A 21,098-nucleotide genomic window follows, 5' to 3' on the forward strand; every position below is an offset into this window, starting at 1 on the left:
GAAATCTTACAGAGATTTTAAAATCAAGAAAAAACACTTGGAAAAAAAATATATTTTACAACTGAACTATTAATATAGAAGTTGGCAACATTTCATGATCCCACTTTACTGGCTTTACATGTCTGGTGCTGACAGATGGTTTGTGTTAATGTTCTTATTAGAAAATATTTAATGTTCTAAAAGGTTTCACATTTTCACACTTTTGGAGCAGCATGTAAGTCACTAGGGTATATATTATTTGTTTTGTTGTTTACTTTAATGATTTTAATACATTAAAGGATTGTCCAAGGAGGGCTTTTGGCTCAAAAGTAAAGTAAGGCTAACCAAAAGTTCTACAAAGGTAGTTCTACAACTAAACAGCAGACAGGGAATAATGGGACTTATAGTTTCACTGAAGCTGGACTTTATGTGTTGGTTACTCTGTATGCAGTACAATAAATAAAGACATTGTATCAAGTCATGTATCTACATATCACGCTTACAGAACTGGATTCAAATTTATATTTTTGTGTCTCACCCATGTTTTAGCAATAAACTAAGCAAGTCATGTGACTTGTGCCTCGCTCTCAGGAGTCCCTCATTGGCCACCCTGCCCTCCAGGAGGTAATAAATGAACACACTGTATGACAGCGTTCTTTATTTCATGATCATACTATTGTATACTATAGTTTTATATTTATATATTAGAGTATTGTATAGTTTGGGATTTTTTTTCAGTTATCTGTATTGACACTGGACAAATAGCTAAAAAATACTTATAAAACCCACATGTAATATATATTTTGGTGACCTCTGTAGCCTTACATCCCCAACTAAAAATAATTTTACAAGGTTGTTCATCCTTTCGCTATGCTGATTGTTCATGATTTTTTTTTTGTTTTGCCTTCATCTGGATTCATGTAATTCCGGACATCTTTGAATGGTTGAACTCAATGGACTTATGTCTTTTTTCTTTTTAACTATGTAACAGATGTGGTTGAAGTCATCTAGCGATGACAATACATTGAACGTTGTTTCATAGGTGTGGCTGCATCACCAGGGCAATCGATCACAATAGAGCCGCACGCACATGTATGAGATAACTCGGGAACCCACTTGAAATGTTATCGCTTACAGATCTGGTCAAGAAGCTCTCACTATTCTAAAAGTAAGTAAAAACAAATGTATCAGCTTGCTTAACAATAGCATTTGTATATGCTTTTCATATAAAAGGTTGAATGCTATGCAATCTCACCTAATATTATAAGAATCTAATAATTTCAATAGAAGCAAAATAAAATAAATATATATTTTTCTTTGAGCAGACTTATGTGCTGTACGTGTGTTACCTGCAAGCATTTCCCACAGACTGAACTAACAGCTGCAGCTCAGACAGGAAGTGATTGAATCCCAAGATGTTAAAGAGCAAAACTCTCAAGCCTTGGAGATTTTAGTATATTTCATCATCCTGTTGTATTTCCAGGCAACAGAAATCACATACACCCATATTTTCCTTGTATTGATTTTGGTAACTAACCTTGAAAATATGCTTTTGAGCTGGCAAGTGGGTTAATATTCCTTTTTTTTTTATTAACGAGATACATACGCTAGATAATAATAATAATAATAATAATAAGTAGCATTCAAAATGTAAATGTAAAAATAACATCGGCTGTAATGTTCCAATATATTGTGAAATAAGTGTACCAGCTATTTTTATATAAAATCCCATATATATATATATATATATATATATATATATATATATATATATATATATATATAATGTGTGTGTGTGTGTAAATATATATTATTCTGGTTTTTTTCATGTAAATCTCTAATGAATTAGTTGGTGAAGTTATGATGTCACATTACCACTCCTGGGAATTGTCTGGGTTAGACCTGGAGTCTCTGGGTACAGCCCTGCTTCCCCGGGTCTCCAGGTCAGTCTCTTCTTTCTCTGTACAGGGGAGCTGTGTGTGACCAGAACGAATCCACACATGCTTTCTACTTCCACCTAGTTACCTGCGAGTAAAGTTTGCCTGGGACTAGCACCTCTCCTATGGAAAGCCCTTTCACCAAAAGAAGTAGAGCTCCAGGAAGCCTACCTAGAGAGTAGCCAGTTATGTACATCATTCTCCTCCACTTTGAAATGGATGCGCAATGACATAACCTTTGGCTGAACACTAGTTTTGGCATTAAGCATGAAGAACACCACTGAAAACTATGATTATATACATTACTTTTTAAATTATTTATGACTGATATGTTATCCAAGGGCTTTATTTTCAATAAATAGATTGGGCGCTAGCAGTTTGTAATTCTTATGATTGTGTTAAAAAAAACTTTTGTGGTATTAAATATCAAGTGCATTTTACCTGGAGGCTTGAGAAGGTTTTAGGTGATATTATTGGGAACATACAGGAACTGGAAATAAAGGCTTCAATCAGAGGATTGTACCCTGAAAAGCAGAAGCATTTACTAGCGCTAGACCCTAGTGTTCATAATTCTTCCAATCCTATCTGCCACTAAAAGTTGTATTTCTGATTTGTGCAATTTTGTATTTTATTGAATCTGGACCAAGATATTTATCTTATCCTATTTTAGCGTATGTATCTATTAATCAATCTTGCCAAATATTGAAGCTCAATTACTTGTGATAGATTTGTCTCTAGCATGGATACTTTTTGTCTCCTTTCACTACTGCACAGTTATCTACATAACATGTTTATTTTTTTAAACTGCAAATGACAATACTAGACAAAAAATGTTTTTTTTTAAATTAATGTTAGAAACCGCGTACTTGGAAATTTGTTAGAATTGTATACAATATTTGACTTAAGGATATGTTAACCGTGATGCATGTTTTAATGTAGCTAACATCTGTTGAGCAGTATTTCTTCTGAAATTTATTTTGGGTAGATAATGCTGATTTAGAACTGCTGCACACACTGTATTCCATTTCAGATAATGGAAATCAAAGATTAACACTATGCCCATTATTTTGCCAGAGATATAATTTCGATACTAGTTTCAATATAATTCAAAACGTTCGAAGAACACGAGATGATCAAAGACAATAAAAATTCACAGTACGGTTCACATTGGGACCATATGAGATTACAATCTTTGATCCAACATCTTTTTGACATACATTTTGCAGCCAGAATAATATTCAGTGCATTTTATAATGTGCTCAGATGTGTTCACCGTGTTCCAACAGGGTAAAGTATTGTTGTGTTTTTTCTGTATTACGTTTATTAGAAATAGTTTCAGCATAGAGTCCATAATAAATTAGTAAATTTGATCACTTTGAACTAAGGTGAATGTTACACATTTTGCTATAGTTCATTATATGTTAACGGTTTTGTTTTCCAATTAAAGGTATTGACACCAACTGACTATACCATGCATTTTTAGAATAAAAGAGTTGGCATAACTAACTCCATGTACTGAACTTACATTCCTTCTGTGAATTCCTAATTCTAGTACTCATACTAAATTGTTAATAAAAGCATTGGAAACTGAATCTAGTTGTAGCCACAGTTAGAACTCATGGAAGCTGTTCCTGAACTTTCAGAAGGGACATTCTACCTCAATGGCCAGAACCCTTTCAGGGGCAGGTATGGAAGACCAACAGACACAGTACATCACTGTCTTTCTTTCAGAACCATCATGAACATCTTAAAGATATACTATCATGGAACAGAATTAAAGAAACCCAAATAAAACTTAGTGACAGCCAAGACTGAGCCAACGTGGTTATTTTTCCTTAGGAATTCACAGTTCAACTCAGTAACCACAAATCTTGCATACGTAAAGTTGCACAAAAAGAACCTAGCGTGTTTTACGAAGGTGATTGCCAATTAACGTGATGCATTTTCAACTAAAGTTCATAAGAAGTCACTACTGTCAAGTCTGCAGCAACTTCCTATTAAGTTTACCTATTTTGTTAACTCTTGAGAGGTACAGAGACTTGATCAAGAATTATTTTCATTTTAATACAATTATACATTATTCCAGTTGGTGTTGTTCGGCTATTTAATAAAGTGGGATGAATATTTTTGAAGATCACACTGGCAATCTAAATATCAGTAAAATAAGGTCACATGACTGAGCAACCTTCTGCTTTTCAACAGTGAAATGGGTTGCCATGACCACATGGCCCATGGTCCCAAAACACCAATAGTTATGAAATACTATAAATATGAATTTTTCCAGGTCAGGGTTATATAGAACCCATATGGATGCCAACTGCACATATGGAACACAAATATTTTGTGCATTATGTTGCATACCATAAATAAAATGTAATAAACCATTGTTTTACGTACCTTGAATGCAGTACGCATCAAATTTGTTGTGTGGTTCAGGGAAGAAAGTCTGGTTACTGAAGCGGTACTTAGTCCTGACCCCAAGCAATCCTCCTCCACACTGAGGTCTAGCCAAAGACACTGGATAGCGGACACTACCATCAGCAAGCCAACCATAGTCACATTGGTCAAATCCTCTTCTCCATGCTGCATAGAGGTCACCAACTGTGGCAAGAGCGGCACTCCTCTTCTGACATTCTGCTTTAGCTTCTTCAAATGTTAGCTTTTTTGGAACATGCGCATGAAACAAGTCACCTGGAAAAAAAATGTACGTATTGCATTCAGAATGTGAAGTTTAAAGTTTTTATTTTAATTTCACATCATCATCAGTTCTAAAAAAAAATTCTTAATCATAACATTACAATCACTGTTGAAAAGAAAAACATACATTTGCACGGATAAATTGCTTATGTTTATAGTCCCTTAAAGTTTGAATTTATTTAGTAAGTTGGGGACAATATGAAATACACACATGACAACAATGGGAAAGATGCTTTGTTATCTCACTCTACATTTAACAAATCAAGCTATCGAAGCCAGCCTTTTTATTCTCTTTCTCTCTTTGCTGCCTCAATCTCTGAATAGACCACAGCTTGGGCAACACAAAAATCCACAATGAGATGTTTTCCCTCTGAAGAATTCTCAGAGCTTTCCGCTAGTAGTTATGAGCCGTGCACCCATGTGTAAATTCCAGGTTGAACCTTAATCTCATGAGATAAATGGGCTAACAATAGAAAGGAGGAGAAAAGGGGCCATGATGTCTCTTCTAACATTATCAGATGGCTTAGATGGTTTTGTGCTACTTTTATTATAAAACAACTGATTTCCTCAGTTATGTCCAGATTTTAATGGTTTAACTCAAATCAGTAGCATCAATGCATGGCAGCCTCAGGAAAACAGACAAAGGGCTTGTGAAGACACCGAACCATGGAAAACAAATGATTTAACTGAAAACTGCCCTTTCTATACTGGAAATGATGCCGGTCGAGTAAAAGCATTTGCATGGGTAAAAAGTAGTAGAAATTAATTATGTGTAATCAGAATAATAAATATATCAGCTAGGTAATGAATATAAAATTATATTTATTTATCATTGCAGCCTATTGGGTTAGAGGGAATCCATCTGCCATATTAAAATTGAAAAGGCAGCATTACTCTATTATCAAAGAGTGGGTTTTCTTTACAATGTGTCCATTGATTTTGATGCTGTTTTAATAATAATAATTGGCCCTTTATATTCATGGAGTTGAATCCTACAAACTCCCCTGGCAACTCCTGCTTTAGTGAATAACCCCAGTTGATTTAATTTAATTTATTTTAATACATTGATGTTATACCATTTGGTTTTAGTCTCTTACAATAACAGAAAACCTAATGTCTACACGCTGCATAGAGGGTGGTAGAGGGTATAGCATTACTAACAATATTTTAACACGGTTGTGTTTTCTAGTAATATACAAATTGTTGAGTATTATAATACAAATCCCTTGTCCTATTCGGTTTGTATAATAGTAGAGTGGGACCTGGCACTTCAGGTCCCCAAGATAGTCTACGTCTTCGATGCCACCTCCTGCATGCAATTGCTTGCGTAAATAGAAAAGGATCAAAAGGCACCTCTCATAATGAAAATCCTCATGAAGCAGTCTCTAGAAGTTGTAAGAATAAATATAATCAATTATAAAGTTAGGTGAAAGTTGCTGTGTATTAGGGGTTCTTAATATGCCATTATTTTTCTTTCATCGGTTCACATTAGATGTAAACAGGAACTTAGAAACATAGATGGCAGATAAGAACCATTCAGCCCATCCAGTCTGCCCAATCTCTGTATTCTTTTCTTAGTCGCTGGCCTTAGCGTATATCTAGCCCAGCCTCATCCCTGCCCTAAGCTTGTTTAAACTCCTTCACTTTATTAACCTCTGCTACCTCAAGTCATTTCCTGATATTACTTGTAAACCTCTTAAACACATAACAAGAATGCATTTACAGTATAACCAGATAGTGGCGTAAATAGATGGCATCGATCGCGGTGGCCTCTTTTCATTTAGCTGTTCTTTTTTTCAGACTGCATTACGAAAAAAGGCATAAGCGAACATATGGTTTGATCAGAACCATGGGAGTGGGTTCCATGCGCTAGTTACTAAGTCATGATTTCCTGAGCATCACTTTAATAGAAAGAATGAAAGGGTTATGGAGTGAGGGAAGAGGAGGGGGTTCTAAAAGCTTATCCTAATGTTTTCATAGCTGGAGCTGCAGCGAGAGGTAACCGAGCGAAATCAGCGAGGCACAATAAAGTCTGGAGCACACATGCAATGGAACCTCACGTTATAAGTCTGTCATTGCGAATCTGAAAATGGAAACCATGACAGTGTTTATGTTACAGACAATAAAGCAGTGTGTGTTAACATTGGCAGGCGTTTTCATCCAAAAAGTCAGTTGAAGTCAGCAGTAACAGTGCTTGAAGAATTGCTACAATTTTCCTGTACTGTGCGCTTGCACTTTAGAACAGAAAGAAAAACACCTGACTATTTAAGGTTTCTTTTTTTTTTTTATGGCCGTTAAATACCACAGACTAGACTTATGAGCTCGGCGCTGGGTTCCAGACAAAAGGCTGATTCAAAATCATCTCTCTGCAAAGCTCTAGACGCTGTCTTGTTCTTCGTGAGTTACTGAAACCGTAAGATCTTGGACCTGCGTTTCACTTAATTAATATAATTCCTGCTTTTTGGGTTGCTTTTCTGTATATATCAAAGTGCATGTGTCTCTTTCGTATATTAAAAATATTTTCAAGAAGGATTTAGAAAAAGAAGTAAAATTTCTTTCCAGACAACAGTAAAAAAAATCACTTCTGTGCTCACCTTCCCTGCATTCAAATTGTTGACAAAGAATTCCTTTCATATATTATATATTAAAATGTGTTACAGCAAAAGATAAGCCGTATAAATAACTTGATGACCTCAGCAGTTCGATTTATGCTATCTCATATATGGTCTTTAAAATGTAACAGGGCTCTACTAATGACACAAGAAGCACTGTTGAAGCAGGCAGTATATATGCTGCACGTGCAGGTATTCTATTGCATGACTGCTCAGCCCATATGCAAGTTGGGCTCCCAAATAAATCAATGGGAGATCTGCCTGGATACTTGAGAGCAGACATGCACTGAAACATATGTGCAGGCAACATATTACTCAAAGGGGAACTCCAACTACTTTTTACTGCTAGTATCCGACTGCATGCCATACGGCTACCAGTAAAAATAGAATGGCTCATCCAGTCAGTGTGGTGTTTGCGCATGAAAGGTAACCAAAAATGTCTGACTATAATGGCAGCATCCAGTCTGCAGTATTTTGAAATTCTAACCTAAATTACTGTATACATTTTACGGTAAATCATGCAGATATAATGCCAGCTTTCATATAAGCAGGCACGGAGAAGGAAAATGCCAGTATTTGGGGGAATAATGTACCTTTAAATAAAAGACCTAACTAAATCTAACAGGGCATTGTCTTCCAAATCATAACTGAAAATGGTTATGAGGTTTTTGTAAGGAAGTGTTCCAAATATTTGAACTCCCAGGAGTATAAACTTTTCTCTGTATTTCTGTTTCAAAATTTATTTACAAAGACTATAAACCACAAGTCTGGCTCCGAGTGCCAGATGCATGCATTTACCGAAAGGGTTAATATTGTATTTTTTTTGTTTTTTTAAGCCTTTGTTTTTCTGGATGAAGGTAATGGGAGTCATAGTAAAACAAAGACTTAAATGTGGTATAGTACACCAATTTTGCTGCCTTTAATAAGAAGTGGAGGAGGGGTTCACACCATATCAACTCTGCTCCTATATCTTACCCAGTGTCTAATTATAAAACTAATGAGGACATTGTCGCTTCCATTGATCATCTTAATTTTCTATTTTAAACCCGGTGAGCTATTCTATCCTTGTCTGCTTGGTGTTCAAACTGATATAAGGCTCTTTTGTGAACTGTCAGATGTAAAGTAAACTCCATCTCAAACCCCCCACTTTCTCAAAGTTTTTGTTATTGCCATTATGAGTTTTATTTGAACTTAAGTAATAAAACCTTACTTAACATCCCATCTGCTTTGTTTTAGAACCTATTTTTAGGCACTGTATACTGCCAGTGTTTCTAATTGTACCAAACTCCCTTGTGTACTACAAGCGCTGATTAATAAAGTGTTAATGTCACACTTGAAGGTTAAGATTAACCTAGTGTCCTCCTGGAAGGGTCAGCTACATCTCATCCATGTGAGCTTCTAAAGCTATATAAGGTACCAAACCTGAATAGCCTCTACATTCAGCTTTAATTGAGACCTAACTCACCACATAACTATAGGGTTGGGCCAGCGTTTGGTTTTCATATAAGATGGATGTAGTGCTCTGGAAAGCACAATTGTCTTGATAATTAGGCATCCAGTTTTAGAAACTCACCATCTAGGTCATCGACAAAACAATAGACATCATATTTCTCTTCAGCAGGGCGCCGTCCGTAGGTCCGTATTCCTTCTTTACCCATCTTATCTCCAAAGCAGCCTGCTCTTGGGTTGCGAATTGGGTATCTAACAAAACAAAAAAGTTCTAATTTATGTAAAAATACACACATTGCAAATTCTCATTGCAAATGAATCTCCATCACAATATTTAATATTGTCCCTAGCTTTTTGTAATCAAATAGTTCAATGATCTGGACAATACTAATTGCTTATTGTCAAATTGACACATAAAGTGAGATGAAGTTAAACTTCAAACTAAGCATTGGAGTGAGTCACTACTAGATGTGGAATTGAAAAAGGAACTGTTGATGGATGAAGAATACACGTCATGTTTCCATGTACACCAGACATCAAGTTTCTTGTAAACGTATCCAGGTTTCACAAATTCCATGAGCTTACCTAACGGATTGATCTGCCAGCCAACCAGCATCACACTGCTCAAATCCATCTTCATAAGCAGCTCTCAGCTGGCCAGGAGTGGCAATTGTGGCACCATTGTCCAAACAGGCTTTCTGAGCACCCTCAAAATCTAAAGTGTACTTGTTGGTTGGTGCACGGTAGTGAAATACAACCCCTGTAAAAATCAGAAGAGCCAATCAGAAGAGGAATTTGATGCCAATATTTTGGAAATGGGAGTGAAATCAAAGTTCAACCACACAGTCTCTTTGGAGTTTTACAAGAATCTTTACATGGTCTGGGGACTAGGAGAACTTAAATCTGTCACCCATATGTGGCTTGGTGAATTCATGGACCAGCAAATGGACACATTTGCATATCAAACTTGTTAAAAACTAAAGCACACTAATAACTTAATTACACTGTAATTAAGGCTCACTTTTTCCTTCCCATGGAAGCTATGACCATCTAGAGTAAGATTACTTTAATTACTACATACTTTATGCTTATCGTGACTTGCATCAACAGGCAGAGGTCAAGCTATCTTACACAACTGTCTAAACATTTACAGAAAACGTAATGCATCTTATCAGTAATGAGTCAAAATACATACATCTTACAGACACTGTCTGGGAATGCAAAAAAATAAATTTAGTCTTAGATCAAAAGGTATGTTTAAAAATAGTGTATACTAGTGAATGTCTCTGTTTCGCATTTTGTTTCCCGATATGGCAGAACATCAAAAGTTTCACATTTGTTCATTAAGCATCATTCTGTCTCCACTCACAGAGGATAAAAACAGCTTTAATACCCAGGGTAGTAGCATTTTTTATATAGTAGGGTTCTAAGATATCTAAAACTAAAGTAAAAAAAAGAGGGGGCAGGAATTTTACTTTAATGAGTAGGTAAGTGGAACAGCCTGCCAGCAACTTGGTAGAGATTAATACAGCAAGGGCATTAAAACATTCATGGGATAAGCATACGAGTATCCTGAACATAAGGCAAGACCAAGGACTGGTTAAGGCTTGGGGAGACTAGATGGTTCAAATGGTATTTACCTGCTGTCATATTCTGCATTTCTATGTTAAAGTATATTTAGCTCATATTCTTTTCACTTTATGGTCTGATCTAACAAATGTGTCATAGCAATGGATAAAATATCTGGGGCTAAGAAAGCCCTTTTGTACTCTACTTATCAGCACAAGAATGTGAAATAGATCCCATGCATCTTACCAGATACATCCAATGAAACAGTGTCTTGAGTGTCTTCAATTCCAAACAAGACCTCACAGCGGTAGACACCTGCATCACTGGCACGTAGCTTCACCATGGTTAAAGAGGCATCACCGATATCTTCAGGATGGCTAGGTACGGACACTCTGCCTCTGTAGTTTTGGCCAATCTTGATTCCTCCACTTTGGGCAACTAAAACAGTTGTTTCCTTTGGGTCCTTTCCATCTCGACTTTGTTCAATTTTTGTCCATTTTATTCTCAAAAATTCATTTGTGATATTGTAGCTTGGAGGCAATGTAGGTATTGTTGAGAAAAAACATGGCAGCGTTACTCTTCCAGATAATAACCCTTTTACTGGAGGACTTTTTTCCAATTTAACTGAAAAAGAAAAAAAAAAAGTACATTTTTAAGCAACAATTTCTAACAATATACACAAACAAAATTATAATATCGCACGCCCCATGTTACAACTGCATTTAATCACTAATTCCCTACAAGAATGTATAGGTGACAGTTAGAAACCACTATTTTTATCTTTTATGGATATGGTCAAAAAATATCTCAACCTCACGTTATAAAAGAATTACAGACATTTAACGTGTATGATTAAAAATTTATATTTTTTCCATTTGGTTTGATGAGTGCAACAAAAATCTTTACAATGTCAGCTGGTACCATGATTAATTGTAATTCAAAAGATATGTAACCAAAATATGTCACCCGACCAATATATATACCTATAAATATATATATATATATATATATATATATATATATATATATATATATATATATATATATATACAGATATATATGGATGGACTGCTACTGAAGTAATGGCAAAATAAAATAGCTGGAAACCATTCCATCAACTTACACGTCTCTGTCTCCAGAGCACATGGGGAAAGTTATGCAAATGAATCAACGCAGCTGTTATAATTTTATCTGTTCTATTTTTGATACAAAGGCTCATTTTAGCATGAAACATCTGTAAATATTTCCACACAAACATCTGTGTGATTCCGACCTGGCCAAAGACATGATTACGCTAGAGCTACAATAAAAGTTAAAAAGTGTTAGAGAGCCTAAACGTTGTAATTAGTAATACTGTTAATATTTTAAGAAGTTCAGTTTTGCTTTCTATCCTTTCCCTAATATCAAGTTACTTTATATAGTTAATTTGATATTGATTCGAATGGCAAAAGGCAGATCCGTATAATTTTATTTTCCCACCACATTGTACACTACTGTTTAGCACAGAAACAGAATTGTATTCTATCAAGTCTGGGCTCGATTTATCAAGACACGACCTAAGTGATTCTGGTTACAAGTGTGAAATTTTGCGCATTCACTGGAAACATTGTGTTGGTTTCCATAGTGATTTCTACAAATCTAATGATTTTTTCCCCCTGATTGGCTGTCGTTTAATCTTCAAAAATATGGCCTATATTGCCTAATTACCTTCCTAATACTATTCGTTTTATAATGGCATGTGGTTTGTAATATGTCCAGAGTAATGCAAAGGTTTTAAAAGGTTGCCAAGTAATTTGGATAATGATTTAATTGCTCTCTGCTGTGCATGAAACAATAATCCTTATTGTTGTCTACCGTTGCCTTTCTAAAAAATGATTTCCTTTGTTGCCTCGAGGCCTAAAGTAGTCCTGAAGCAGAACAATGGCCTTACAAATACTTCAAGCACACTTGTTATCCTCTTCCAGCTCAAACTTGTGATTACAAGGCATTTATCGGTCGTCACTCATATCCAGCTGCAAGTATTCAGTAGGAAACAATTTCTATATCCTCAGGCACACTGTATACATGATTCATACACTTTTCCCCATGCATTTCGCTTGAAGTGTAATATTAGCTCCACGGTGATCTTCTCTTACTGAATCACAACTTTAACCACTTTAAAACATGTATGACCTAAGCCTACTCACTTATGAATAGTGACCAAAGCCTGCATACCTGAAAAGTAATGTAACTTACAAAAGAATGTTACATTCATCACAACTTTTTTTTTAAATTTCCTAATTTCTCCTAAAAAGGTTATTAAATTGAAACCCATTTTTTTAAGAGAACACCTATGATCTTTAGTATACTCCAACAAGTCTTAAAAGAATAGTTGGCATATAAGTCCTTCAGATCTTACATACAGGTCTGAATTGACATGTTTTTTTTGCTCTTGGATTTGAAAGAAAAAGTTTAAAAGGCTTTGTAAGCGTAATACAAATATGAAATGTGTAGCGCATGAGAGAAATCCGACTAGCGCATGATCAAAATCAGTAGAGCATCTAAAGAAATGGTGCTGGGTTAATGTTAAGCCCTTCCAATTTTGCCTTCCAGTGCACCAATTAAAATAGGGCATTTTTTGCCAATAGTTAATTCTCCTGGTGGAAAATTCATAGAATTTGATGGCAGATAAGAACAGTTTGGCCCATCTACTCTGCCTTTTGTTTCCTGCTTCAGCTTTACAATCTGGTGTATGTTGCATATAAATTGGCTTGCAAGAGCTCATAAGCTCCTAGGATTTGATCCATGCATTGGCATGTTAGCACCCCTTCTTCTAAAAGAAAGGCACAGCTCCAAGTCCAAGGCTGGTCCAGGTTTGGAGAGCATTAGACTTGGACTATACCATATGCCGGATACTTGAAGCATAATAACCATTATTAAATCATTTGTGTGTTCAGCACCATTCAATTATTTTACACAAATTGTATCTCTCTACCATTATTGGAATAAAACAAATCTACATCACAAGCAAGCAATGTGAATGTAATATTGCAGGGGTTTTACGCATAGACCATGGCCACATCTGTGAATCTGCAAAAAAATAATTCAGAGTAGAACATATGTTTTTTATTCAGCAATATACTTAATGATGTAGTATCTTAGAAAAAATGTTAGGATAAATCAGATAGAATCAGAAGAAAAACCCACAATTTTATGTTCACATTACATTCTCATTCATTAATGTTCTGGGAAACTGAAGAAAAACCTAATTGTTTCCAAAACAAATATTCCACATATTTAATATAATATATGTAATGTCTCAGTTTATTTTCCAGTAGTTAACATAGCAACAGGTCATCTTAATAGTTTTTACTGCTAACTTTTTTCCAATCCATAGGCACTGCACACAACATAGGTAGGAGTTATTTGCAAATTATTATTATGTTCAAAGTAACTGAATGATCTTTGTACTAAGAAAATCGCTATCCTAGTAATTATTCCATAGGCCCCTAAAGTTAGTATACATTATGTGATGTGGTGTAAGCCCCAAGTGAGATTGTCCCTTCTGAACAGTTGGCCCCAATAGCCACAGATTTGTGTACTAGACCATCTGTTAGAACCAGCATGAATAAGGGGGAAAGAATCTGCAGAGATTCCTTCTTTGTCCCTTAATTATAGGTAACGCACATATCATACAAAAAAAAAAATCTGTTCCTTTCAAGGTGTTTACAGAAGCAGAAGACTATACTAGCTCAGACATTGCTGGACTTGTTCATAAACCCATGGCGAGCTAATGACTACAGAAAAATGTAGTTGGACCAAATATAAAATCCCTTCTAAATTAAGGAGACAATCTAATGGGAACATAGCTCAGAAGAACATGGCACATCCTTTGTAAAACCATCTAAAGTCACCTTGGAGTTCAGTTTGGTTGGAGGTCCCTTTATGTTGACTTCCTTATACTTAAGGGGCTACTCATTTTTTGTTTTGCTTTCCAAATATATTACCTTGCTAGAGAATATAATAGGTATAGTATGTATCCTCTTTCTCAAACTAAACTAAAACTTGATATTTCATTGGTAACTGGTGTGGCTTTATCTTTTCAAAATCCAAAACTTGAATTCTAAAAAAAGTCGAACAGTAGAATATTTAAAAAAAATTAAAATTCATAGAATATTTCCTTATAAGGTCTGCTATTCAGAGCACGGGTGGGGCATACTTCAACCCCCCTTCAGCTTCTGGACTATGATGCACACCATCCCTTTAATAAAGTCTGAAGGCTTGCCCCTTCAATGATCTACAGATTAATTCTAAGATCATTCAATAGCCATTTCCAGTCTATCAATCAAATCACTCATTAAGAATGAGATTGATGATGAGCTGCAAACAATCAATGATAACAGAGTCTGTCAAAATGACACTTAGACAATATCACTTGTGGATTGTCTAGTGCCCTTAGGTAACCTTTTAAGCTGGGGGGGCTTACAGTATATTACTTGTAATTTTTGTTGTATTATTATTGCATTCTTTGTAACCAAACCAAGAAATGAAATAAGCCCCCTTTTAAAAGAATTTTCAGTACAGTAGAGAAACCACAAAAAAGGAATTTGTTTTAAACTGTTATTATCATTAGGTTGATCTCCAAAGCAAACCCCTGTAATTTAACCATCTACACAGTTTTTGTAACAAAATGAAACAAGCGTCGCACAGCAAAATGCGTTTAAATCTCTTTTTAAATATTTTAAAAGTATCTGGCAACAAAAGTCTGCTATTGTTAGATAAAGCTGATGAAATACAAAATTCTTTTTAAATGAGGGGTTTGCGTTTTTTGCAGCAAAACCAGCTTGTAAATCAGTTTATAGTCACAGTTGTCTGATCCAGAGACTGCTAGAAATTCCCAGGCATCAGAAGAACTTGCTGGTAAAATACTGTAGATGCCTTAATAGGATTTCCCAAGAGACAGCAAACACATGTTGGTATGGACTGTATGAATAGCATTCCATAGAAAGTAACATATACGGCATGATGTCATTGGGAAGAATGATTAAATGATTAATGGAGTAGGTTAATAAAAGCCACATATTTATCCCTGATTGTGACAATTGTGACACTATCAAAAATGATTCATAAAATTATTGGTCATTAATAGAACCCACAACCTGACCCCTAGCGAATAAGTAAAAAAGGTTGTAATCTAACGTAAAATTGTGATTCCAATTGTGATTCCTTCCAAGGCCATGAAAGATGAAGAGCAATGATCACTACTGTAAAAAAAGACATGCATAGGTAGATTAAAATAGATATACATGGTATATTCTAACCCAGTGCATCTAGCCCACCACAGTCCAAATTTTAGAAATTGTCACTCCGTTGTGTCACACAGCTTCTCCAGAAACCTTGGACCGTTGAGATAGCATAGCTATTACGGGGTATGTAGACAAGGAGGCTTTGGTCTCACAGGTGTCCCCTGTGAATGAATAGGTATTTTAAGCCTAGTCACTAATTTATTTTAAGTAACAAAGTTCAGTAAAAGTCTAACACAAACATGCCTTTTAGTAGACAGACTATGTTATTCCACCTGCTGGTCTCTGAGCGTGTGTGTGGTATAGCAGGTCTATGTCTGTGTCTCCACATTTACACCGGGCTATTCCATTCCATATTATATTTTTTTATTTTGGTTTTAAATGGAAATTGCCACCTAAATGAAGGTGTGAAGTATTATTCACAAATAATGTAATTCTAGAAATGATTCTTGTCCTCCTGTTGTAATAACGCTATGAGCCCACTAGGGCTCTATAAATAAATGTCATTGAGTTACATTGGGATGTAGTTTTCATCCATTTAAAAGATACAATAGAATATAATACAATATATCATTTTTAGCCTTTAAGTGACTTTTGGTATTTAGGAAACCCTGTTCCTTCACCGGGTTCAGCATTTTGGATAAACCTCCTCAGTGCTATAGGTAAGAAATAGTTAATCAAATAACTATTATTTTCCATTAAGCATTTCACAGCAAGTAATATTGCGGAAATAACAATAATACAGCAATGGCTCCTAATTATCTTCCTAGGTAACTGTATTAGTGTTCGTTCACAAGCTAAATAAAATAAAAATGAAATAGTATATTTCCCCCATATATTTACAGCTTAGTTAAAAACAGAAGTGACTCCTGTAATATGTTCGGACCCTCGCCAAAACATACAACAGCTTACTATTTTAAAATAATTGGAGTTTGAATTTTCACACTTCAGTATTTAATAAATTGTCATGTGCAGTTTGTGAGTGCGAGAGGACATCCAACAAGAACATAGCTGAGGTTTGGCTTTTGGAGTAATAAATTGTGTTCGAACAAAAGCCGCTGTGTATTTACCAGATGGATTGTGGTGAGGCTTACTCTACGGTGAAAAGAAGGATGCTAAGCAGGCATTAGGTGCTGAGGGATCAATTACTTGATGTAGACTCTGTAAATCATTGGAAATTCAGCTAATTGAAATTCCATCTGAACACTTCATCTCAACTTTAGAGCCAATAGTTATTCCTAGAAGGATACCTGCTGAACAACTAAGTGTTGGCCAGGAAGAGGTCCTGCAGTGGTCATGTCGACTACAACTCTCATCATCCCCCAATACTTTGCATTATTATTATTTCTGAATGATGGAAATAATAATCCATGTGTCCTATAGCCAATAATTAATGCTTAAATACATGCTTAAATATTTTAAGTATTCCACTTATAATTTAAATGTATGCACAGGGCACAAAAATATAAGGAAACCCTTGATAAAAATATAGATATTTTAAGTACAAAATCAAATTTAGGTATAAATATTTACCTATGACTAAATTATTAACTGTGTTATGGCATATATGTTAATGTAAAGTAATGTGAAATTATTACACGTGTGTTGGAGCATATGCAATGGATAATCCAGGAGACAAGGTTTAGAGGGTTTACAAGTTTTCAATTTAAATCAGTCATAAAGCTGATGACACCTGCCACAAATTAAATGAACCAGGAAATCCAAATAGTTAAAGCATTGTTTAAAAATATAAGATAGTAACTGAGTTAAAAGGGAGATAAGTCACTGCTGATGTTGACCAGACAGAGCTGAGCAAACACAATGGGACTACTGAAAAGGATGGTCCTCGTCACTCATTAACATCACTTTACTTGAGAGACTACAATCTTCTTTAATTAGCTATCCTAGATATAACTTCTTAGAGGAATAGCAAAGAGGGATGCACTAATAAGGTAGCTAAAGCTGGGAAGGAATGAAATAGTTAAGCACCAGAAGTGTTTTTAAAAAAAATTATATAAATCCATGAATGGCTGACTATGACAACCTCGTTGACAGACCTGATTGTAGACATTAATGTCCCAGATGAAAGATACGGTTACCACCAAGGAAGGATAGGAAAAGTGTCCAAACAAGAACAGCAATGTCCACGCAAGGTTCGTGAATGCCCATTGAACATCATTAAATTGTCCAACACAAACCCCAGTAAATGTCCACCATGAGCGAAGTTGGTGTCTACCCCTGCCACCAAACAGTAGTGCCAAGCAGGTCTCACATAGTGACCAATTCTCGCCTATGTTTTTGAAGGACATTAGACATTTCTTAAGTGAGGTTGTGCGCATTAAGTGTTAGATTGTTGCATGTTGTGCCATTTGGTGTTGTATTGCTTCTACATGGCCTACATGGCTTCATCTATTTTTCAGGCTATGCCTCATTAAGTCAAAGATTCTGTATTATGAAAACAATAAACCGTATATGACTTCTGCTTTCACTATTCCGTAGGCTACCACTAGAGAAGGGCTCCAGAAAGCTGAAGAATTCCAAACTATACAAAAGTATCATGACCATGAATTATCAGAACTTATTATTAGTAGTTAAGTATGTAATTGAGGTAGGTTAGTTGTCCAATATATGAGCTGTTTCCCTTACTGCGATGTATAGTCAGACATGCTTGGCCACACACCAACTGGTGGCTTAAGAAAGCTTGTTATAGATGTGTTAAAATAAACATTGGTTTACTGAGTTGGCCATCCTTTTTTTCTCTTGTCAACATGAGGGAGATTCCTGAAAGGAGTACAGCTTATACATTATATATATATATTATGATTGCCTTCAGACAGACTGTATATATTTGAAAATCATAATGTTTTAGTATCCCATTCTTGCATGACAAGTCTCTGCCACCTGGTCTTATCTTTATTGTGTTACAAATAACAAACACCATTCTTTGTACATTTCCCCTGTTGTATCTTATCTTGTCTTTCCTGTTGTTACCTAATGATTACATACAATAGACATGTTGCTTCTGGAGTGCTTATTACAAGGATACATATGGCCATATATGGCTGCCTATAAGTGCAAGTTAAAACATGTTTACGGATGTAACTCATTTACATAGATTTAACACACAACCCTGGTGGCTGTGTACGGAACTACAACTAAAAGACTGGTAGATGGATGGGACAATGTCCCAGCAGAGGTGGTAGATGCTAATTTAAATATACATGGAACAGGCATTTTGAATCTAAGATATGATCAGGAACCGATTAAGGTCTGAGTCTTTACATCAGGAAACTGGGCAGACTAAATTGGTAGAATGATTTTTTTTATCCACAGTCAAATTCTATGTTTCCAAAACACCCATTAAAAGAATATTTTGTGATCCACAATATTAATATCAAGAAAGCACAGAGGCCAATTGTCCCCCCTTGGAAGCCCATCCCTGGCATTTAATGATGAATAAACAATAAGACATTTTATATAGTTTGCAAATATTTAGTATTAATGCCATACAAAGTTATTGACTTTGAACTGACATAAATAGTGATATTAACTCTTTCATTTCTCATTATGCAAATGTAATACTGTTGCTAGCTAATGAAAGTAGTTTTGACTTAAATTACTCCTATTTTCTCAAACTCCAGGTTCCTTTTTTTTCCATATATATATTCTTTTTTGGTTTTTCATGATCTACTCTGGAGACATTTTTGGAAAGAAATGACCATTAATCTGCTCTGTGAACCAGCTCTGTTATTGTTAAATTATTGAGCGGATTTTAATTTTTCTTTCTGGGAAAACTGAATTGTGTACACAAGCCAACGTTTCCAAAACTATTGTAACGCATTCGGTCGTTGTGGTTAACTGCTATTTTAAGTTTGTTTTACAAGACCTCTGAACATTACTGAATTACAAATTTGGTTCTCACGTGTAATTCATTGTAAAACTCCATGCAAAAATGTACTAAGTACTGTAATATTCCATACCCCATACATACATCATTTACTATTTTATTTTATACATTACCATAGTCATGAGACCATAGATAATGACCTGTGTTATACATTGAGTCACTGGTTCCTCAAAAACCTAAAATGTATATTTTAACATCTCCGTCTCTATCCTTACTTATGGGATCACGTATAATCCTTATGAGCTGCTATATGTGTTATAAAGTATGAAAAAAAATATGAAAGGTCTAAAGTACAAATTAATGCGTTTGCTACCTTGGTCTCAAACAATCAGTTCCTTTTCCAACTACCTCATAAAACCAGATCTTTCTTTGGCTGAAGCTTAAAGAAAAAGTTTCGAACTGCCAGGACTGAAGTCATGGAATCATTTTACTAATTTGCATTCTAATACAATTATAAGGCTGTGTAATTATGTTCCAGATGTTATATTACATTATTACTAGCAGCCATATTGCAAGAGGAGGGGATGCTGTAAAATACGGGGAAAACTGATGAAAAGAACATGGTAACTCAATGGAGATGAATTTGCCTTAATGTTACATCTGTTTCATCACAGCTCATTTCTACAGATCCCACAAGGTCATGTTTCATGTTGCAAATTGCAATATGGTATTTGGTCCAATTTTTTTACATGGAGTAGATGATGCATGGAATTGGCACATCATATCACAACCGTGTTGTATAAATTGATTTGAGACTCATTCAGCCTCCAGAATGGGCTTAGGAAATAATGCACGTTTTAAGACATTGTTGTCTACTTGATGGCACGTATGACACATCAAACCATCTAGATTATATTGTATTGCTCAACACCCAGCCAGAAGTTGTTAGGTTTTATTGGATGATATCATTAATTTAACTTGTCCTATGGTAATTAGTGGCATTTACAAAACCACTTTGCTTATTGCCAACCCATTGCTCTTAATATGGGTAGCTTTCACCTATTCGTGTAGTGATGACATCTACATTTGAACACATTATCTACTGCAGTAAACGTTGGATTGTATGGCATATTTTGGATTGAGGAAGAACTTGCTATTGTGACCGACTATTCAACTTGAGCCAACATCATCAGGTAGTGAAAAGTGAGGACCTTGATGGATGGTAAAAAGGGAAATGTGAAAGAGTGTGCATTTGTGCATTTGTGAAACACTGGAAAATTACTGTTCATAGTTGGAAAATAAAATAGTTAAACTTTTTGCTTATAATTGAACTTACCTGCTCGGAATGCATTTGTAACAGAGAATGCTGCGCATATCCAAAATATATATTTTATTTCTAATAACATCTTGGCCTGAAATAAAGAGGAAGGACATATGGTTAACTATACAAGAAATCATTAACAGTGAGTATGCAATGTTAATTAAGGGATATAATACAAATTGCATTATACATTATACAGTATATTCAATATACTATTTTTGCAAAATAATTAAAAAATGCTTCCAAAACACCAATTGCTGTGAATATGAGTAGCAATAATATCAATATATAAAGGCGATCACCTTCTTGGACACATAGAAATGATCAGTGCTCAAGCAACAGATATAGCAATCACAACAGCATTCCTTATTTTCTTTCCCCAGCTGGATTTAAAGAAAATCTTTT

At 35.2% G+C, this 21,098-nt stretch overlaps 1 protein-coding gene across 1 annotated transcript in view; it reads right to left on the reverse strand.

The window, feature by feature from the left end:
• The window catches only part of LOC149303057 (versican core protein-like), a 53,861-nt gene extending 33,083 nt beyond the window's left edge, over positions 1–20,778 (reverse strand). Inside the window, 5 exon segments of the mRNA XM_089481816.1 lie at positions 4,314–4,607; positions 8,799–8,926; positions 9,260–9,434; positions 10,490–10,867; positions 20,709–20,778. Of these exon segments, the coding sequence (XP_089337942.1) occupies positions 4,314–4,607; positions 8,799–8,926; positions 9,260–9,434; positions 10,490–10,867; positions 20,709–20,778 (1,045 nt within the window).
• Between the last annotated feature and the right edge of the window lie 320 nt (positions 20,779–21,098).

This window comes from Sceloporus occidentalis, unplaced genomic scaffold (assembly GCF_023333645.1).
Source record: "Sceloporus occidentalis isolate IW3139 unplaced genomic scaffold, rSceOcc1.0.p SCAF_16, whole genome shotgun sequence".
Lineage (NCBI taxonomy): Eukaryota > Metazoa > Chordata > Lepidosauria > Squamata > Phrynosomatidae > Sceloporus > Sceloporus occidentalis.